This window comes from Urtica dioica, chromosome 3 (genome assembly GCF_054948205.1).
Source record: "Urtica dioica subsp. dioica isolate 48M chromosome 3, U.dioica_male_clone48M_v1_H2, whole genome shotgun sequence".
Classification (NCBI taxonomy): Eukaryota; Viridiplantae; Streptophyta; class Magnoliopsida; order Rosales; family Urticaceae; genus Urtica; species Urtica dioica.
This window is the reverse complement of record NC_142758.1, coordinates 37,851,927-37,858,633: the sequence shown is the minus strand read 5'-3', so window position 1 is coordinate 37,858,633 and position 6,707 is coordinate 37,851,927. Positions and strand designations below refer to the sequence as shown.

General features: G+C 36.4%; 1 protein-coding gene across 1 annotated transcript; it reads left to right on the top strand.

The window, feature by feature from the left end:
* The first annotated feature begins 228 nt into the window (after positions 1-228).
* Positions 229-4,314, top strand: LOC149402717 (Prolyl oligopeptidase family protein). The gene is made up of 11 exons (XM_089608785.1): positions 229-651; positions 873-1,036; positions 1,122-1,344; positions 1,421-1,563; positions 1,664-1,872; positions 1,957-2,091; positions 2,265-2,393; positions 2,509-2,864; positions 3,407-3,623; positions 3,709-3,902; positions 4,008-4,314. Exons 1-11 carry the CDS (start codon positions 293-295, stop codon positions 4,210-4,212), a joined length of 2,334 nt encoding a protein of 777 aa, XP_089464911.1. The 5' UTR covers positions 229-292; the 3' UTR covers positions 4,213-4,314.
* The last annotated feature ends 2,393 nt before the right edge of the window (positions 4,315-6,707 follow it).

The window sequence follows — 6,707 nt, the reverse complement described above, 5'->3', positions numbered from 1 at the left end:
AGTTCGGTTTTTTTATATCAAAGAACATAAATTAAAATTCAATAGAAAGAATGTTAGTGACTCTATTTTATTTTATGATATAATTTGGTATTTTAATTAAATAAAAGATATAAACTCGACATTTTGAGAAACTAAAAGTTAAATTTGATAAATTACTAGAACACAGTAAAAAAAATATATCTCGAGTAGAAAGAAACAACACTCAGTCACTCACGCCTAAACAGAGAGGTTCACTTCACTGCCTTCTTAGTTCCTCCTAGTATTTCCATAGAAATGATCAAAAGTTTCAACAATGTCAATGAAGCTTCTCTCTCTCCTCCGCCACCTATCGCCCAAAACGACGCTCATTTCTCAGTCGTTTCGCCTCTTCTCCGGTTCTCTCTGCAAAACCCGCACCGTCGTTGCACCACCACCGCCGCCGCCGAAGAAAATCCCATTCCAAGTTTCGGTTCACGGGGTGACGTGGCACGACCCCTACCATTGGATGTCCGACACCAACGACCCCGATCTCTCGGCCTATCTCAGCCAACAGAACTCCTACGCCGACGCTTTCATGGCCGACACGCACGGCCTCAGGCAAAAACTTTTGTCTGAGATGACCGCTCGAATTCCCGCCAAGATTTCGAGCCCTCCTCAGCGATGGGGTCGCTGGTTCGTCCATTTTGCTCTGTATTTTGCTTTATTGAATATTGGAACAATGTTTTGAAAAAAAAAAAAAAATTGAAACTTGTAGCGTCTTGTCATAGTTATGTTGGTTTTCAAGTTGATGAAACTCACTGGATGAAGAGTTTGTGTATTTTATTTGTTGGAGGGTTATTAGTAGAGTTTGACAAACAAATTTATGGGTTTATTAAGGATTGGGGTTTGATCAGGTTGTACTATCAAGACATTCCCGAGGGAAAGGAATATCCGGTTCTATACAGAAGACCGGAATTTGGTGAAAGCAATTGGGTCGAGACTGTTCTGCGCTATGCCAAGAGAGGGTTTGGCACAGAAGAAACTTTGCTTGATTGGAACCAAATCGCAGAGCAGCATGGCATGCTTTTTTTATTTTTATTTTTTATTTTAAATTTGTTTACTTTCTTGCAGTGTAAGTGTAATAAAGTGGCTGTGTTTTTCAGGCTATGTTCATATTGGGACTTGTCGAGTGTCACCGGACCACAATTTCCTCGCATACACGATTGATGTCTCTGGCGGAGAAGATTTCATTCTTCAAGTTAAAGACCTCAGAACCGGGCTGGTTATTCCGAATCTTCAAGTTCAAGGGGTCGTTAGTGTTGCTTGGGCCGAAGATGGCCGTACATTGTTCTACACTCAATCAGACAATAATCAGCGACCTTTCAGGCAATTTTATTTACTTCCTTGTTTCACTCTCCAGCCTTTAAAATATGTTTCCTTACGAGCTTTCCTCTCTTTTCAGGCTTCTATACTCGAAGCTAGACTCAGAAAATACGGAGGGTGTCATCGTATTCACGGAAAGTGAGCCTGGATTTTGCGTGGATATAACGAGCACGAAAGACGGCAAGTTCATAACTGTGAATTCAAACTCAAGGACTTCATCCGAGGAATGAAGAGAAACAACACACACCCCTTTTTTTATTAGTTGTGTTTTGGCTTTCTTTTTTAGTGACACGGATATATATATTTTCAACTGAAAATTTACAGGTTTATATAATGGATTCTACAAACCTGTCTGGTGGAATTCAAAAGATACGTGAGCGTGTACCTGGGGTTCAATACTTTGTGGAACATCACCATGGTTTCTTCTATATTCTTACCAACTCTCATTTGAGGGACAATAAAGAGTGGTCCGGTGAGAATTATTATCTTGCTAGATGCCCGGTTTCGGATATACACTCCGCCGAGTGGCAGGTCAGTGTTCTTAATCTATTTTATACACTAATTCATCAGTGAATGTATTGAATTGGTGTCCTTTTTCTTCTTTTGATTTAATAGACTGTTATCGTTCCACGCGATGAGTTTACTATACAAGACATGGAGGTCTTTGATGAATTTCTGGTGCTATATATCAATAAGAAGGGTAAATCTACCTTCTGCTCCATCAACTTGCCCATCAATGTCGATTGCGAGGTAGCCAAATTGTGCCTATTTCGAGCTCTTAAAAAAATTATATATATATATATATATATATATATATATATATATATACATATATATATAAAAGAATCACTTTGAGACTCTCCCTCATTAGTCATTTTGTGAAGGATTCTTCTTGATCATTTGTTATTTCTTGTGTTTTGCAGCATCAATTTGATATCAAGGATCTTGATCCATGGTTTTTCCCTGTGCCGGCTGATTCATGTAGTGTTGTCCCTGGCTCAAACCTTGACTACTTGAGCTCAGTGTTCCGAGTCGTGCTTTCTTCTCCGGTGGTATGTGCTTCGCATAAAAAAGACATCATTTCAGTTCATTCCAGTTATCGTGTTGCATTTCAGCATATGAATTTTCCAAGTCTAGGGTCGTTCTTTGAATTCCTGAAACGTACAGATGCCCGATGTGATTGTCGACTACGACATGCCAGCGAGGACATTCTCGATAGCGCACCAAGAGGAAGTCGAGGGCGTTTCTCTCGAGATAAAACACGATACGGCGGACAATTGCGAATCGCGAGGATGGAAAGACTTGTCGAGCAAATACGGGTGTGAAACCGTAGAGGTTGTTTCGTACGACGGCATCGAAGTTCCGATGACGATTTTGTACTCGCGGACAGCCTGGCAGAAGGGCCGCTCCCCCGGTCTCATCCACGGATACGGATCCTACGGAGAAGCGTTGGATAAAAGCTGGTGCACGAATCGCCTCAGCTTACTTGACCGAGGTTGGCTTCTGGCGTTTGCTGATGTCAGGTAGCTTCCTAATTTTGTATGATATGCTTCATAAGTTTATTCGATCGTCCCATCGCTGTTATGGGCTTGTTTGGTCAATCAAGTAGAATTATTTCTTGAAAATTACCTCCAATTTTATGTTTTCGTACATACCTATTTGTTACTGTATTTTCCTCCTTGTTCTCGGTTTTATTTGAAATTTCTATTTCAATATATAACTTTGTCTGCTCACAGTTTCATCTAAACTAATTGCAAAATCGTCTGGAAAAAAAAAAAAAATACATATATATTTGTGGAAGGTTTGAAAATTTGAGGTATTCAGGAATATTTGCATTTTCAAATGAGGTATTCATGCAACTCTCCCAATATTCAAGTTCGAACGGGTCATTTGAACAAAATATTTGAATTGGTATATGGATGTTTTAAAGGGAATGACTTTTCTTAGCATTTAAATGAAAATATTTATCGATGTTTACTTCTTAAATAAAGTTTAATAGGTGGGAATCGAATTCCCGAACATGTCCTATGTCTTTAAGAATGATTCAAACCCGGTTTATGCGCAGAGGCGGCGGCGGGGACAGCTCATCATGGCATAAATCCGGAACCGGGCTGAACAAACAAAACTCGATACGCGATTTTGTGTCGTGCGCGCAGTACTTAGTCAACGAGGAATTCGTACACAGACACCGGCTCGGCGGCATCGCACACAGTGCCGGGTCTCTTCTCTTGGGAGCGGCTATGAATATGCACCCGGATCTTTTCCGTGCCGCCATTTTGAAGGTGCTTATTAAAATGATATAAATAATATTTTTGCGCTCCTTTTTCCGTTCCTATGTGCTTATCTTTGGGGATGCTCTTCAATCAGGTCCCTTTTCTTGATGTGTGCAACACCTTGCTGGACGAGAATTTGCCTCTGACCATTCTAGATCGCGAAGAATTCGGGGATCCTCGGATACGTTCGCAATTCGAGTGCATTCGAAGTTACTCTCCTTATGATAACATCTCGCGGGGAAGTTGTTACCCGTCGATGCTTGTCACGGCGTCTATGAATGACACTAGGCAAGATTCTTTGCTCTTTCTCGAATTTAACCCTTAATATCCGGATTTGCATTGCATGTTAATATATATATAGATATATATATTTTATCTTTTTTTGCTATTCAGGGTGGGTGTTTGGGAAGGTGCGAAATGGGTGGCCAAAGTGAGAGAGTATGGGTGCGGGGCTTGTTCTTCTTCGGTTATTCTGAAGACAGATATGAGCGGAGGTCATTTCGGTGAGGGCGGGCGGGTCGGGCAATGTGAGGAAGCTGCTTATGACTACGCCTTTCTATTCAAAGCTATGGGAATGTTGAATGAATGTGAAGCTTAAACTGCTCTCTTAGTGGTGTTTATTGTTCTCCTTACTGTAGGCCCATTTTTTATACAATTCCAAAATTAGCAATTTAAAAAAATTTTGTACGTAATGTCTTTTTTAAGCCGTAAACATTCATTTTTATTGATGTTTATCGTTTTTTTTTTTTTTTTTTTTTTTTTTTTTTTTTTTTTTTTTGGTCTCTACTTAATTTGATTTACTGCTTACAATTTTATTCATTAGAAAAATAATTGTTTACTATTTAAAAGAAAAAACTATGTTTTAAAGGATTTAAAATAGTTGTTCTTTTAGAAATATTGCACTTAAAAAATATTTACAGCTCTTACTCATGATTTAGAAAAATCTTCTAGCCAATTAAATTACCGCCTGTTTAGCGCATGGATTGAAATCCCGGGGGAACCGGATGGGATCCCCCTTTTTTGAACTCCCCCGCACCGGAACGTTCAAAACCGGAATATTCCGGTGATTCCGGGGGAACCATACTGGGAACCAGTGAGGAGCCCGATTCCCACTTCCCGGTCAGGTTCAGTTTAAAAAAATTCAATAACCGGGTATAGATCCCGGGTTTCCCCCAAAAAAATCAAAAATAGGACGGGAAAGGGGATTTGAAATTCCGACGCGAGCAAGACCAAACTTTCAGAAATTCCGTCCGGATCCCGCCGTCCCGAGCGCTTCCCGACGCGGCGAAGGCCAAAAGTCACCGTATCCCGCCGGTTTGCCCAGATCCCGGTGAGTTTCCTGACCATTTCTTGTTTTTTTTTTTTTTTTTTTTTTTTTTTTTTTATGATTTTGAGTTTAATTTTTTGAAATTTGTTGATAATTCTTGAAGATTAAATAAAAATTGGTAGTTGTGAACATGAATGTAGTGTTTATTTAGAGTTTGTGTTCATGTTTCTAATTTTTTGTAATTAATCCGAATTTTGTTGTAATTTTTTTTATTAGTTAGTGATGATTAATGTTATTTTGAACTTGTTTATTGATTTATGACGAAATTGTTATGACTTGTTTTTAATTTTAGAGTTTGTGTTCATGTTTATAATTTAGTTAGTGATGATTATGGTTATGTTGAACTTTGTTATGAATTATTTTAAATTTTCATTTAGATCTAGGAATATGTTAGAGTTTGTGAATATGATTCATGATTGTTAGTTTAATTTAATTTACTAAAGGTGATTTGTTAATTTGTAGGTTACAACTTACAAGAATGTCGGCCCCCGACCCAACTAGTCATTTATATTCATTCTATGTTGAATTTGTTGAACTATAGTATTTGGTAAATTGTGTTGAACTTTATCATTTTGGTTTGTACTATTGAACTTAGTTTTTGTTGTGTTTGTAATTTGGTAATGTGTTGAAACATTATACACTATTTTTAATATTATGAATTTTATCCTACGTAGTTTGTATGTTTTTTTATATATTTCTTTTCTGGATTCTCCTCGGTGATTATGGTTATGTTGAACTTTGTTATGAATTATTTTAAATTTTCATTTAGATCTAGGAATATGTTAGAGTTTGTGAATATGATTCATGATTGTTAGTTTAATTTAATTTACTAAAGGTGATTTGTTAATTTGTAGGTTACAACTTACAAGAATGTCGGCCCCCGACCCAACTAGTCATTTATATTCATTCTATGTTGAATTTGTTGAACTATAGTATTTGGTAAATTGTGTTGAACTTTATCATTTTGGTTTGTATTATTGAACTTAGTTTTTGTTGTGTTTGTAATTTGGTAATGTGTTGAAACATTATACACTATTTTTAATATTATGAATTTTATCCTACGTACTTTGTATGTTTTTTTATATATTTCTTTTCTGGATTCTCCTCGGTAAATACGGTATTTGACGGTATTCATCTACGGTAACGGTAAGTTCAACGGTACCGGTTTCCTTTTTTTTCCTGCTTTTCCCGGTATTTCTTTACGGTACCAGAGGTTACCAGTAAATTCTGAAGCTCGGAACGGTAACGGTAACGGTATTTCAATCATTGGTTTAGCATACTATTTATGGGCTATTATCATTTAAATTAATAGATAAAAACATTTTATGTGTTTTTTGAGCAAACACTCAGAAAACATTCAACTTCATTTAAATAAGTATTTAAATGGTCATTAACTATGCGAGTTTGGTGGACTATTTTTAAAAAATAAAATATTGGCTAAATTATAAAAAAGATAGAGAATTGACTAATTGCAACAAATTATTCTTATTTTAATTACACTACGTAGGTGAATTAAACTCATTAAGAATGTCTACCACTTAAAATATATTAGTTATTATGTATTAAATTTTCTCAAATATATTATTTAATTATGTATTTAATCATATTAATAAAAAAATGTACTAAAATTAAGTGAACTTCAAATTAAGTTATATTATTATAATTATAGTTAATGGCTATTTTGCTAACTAACCCAATCAACTACTAATATTAAGAGAATAGTTAAAGTTTCATTTAATTAAGGGAATAGCCCATATTTTATACAC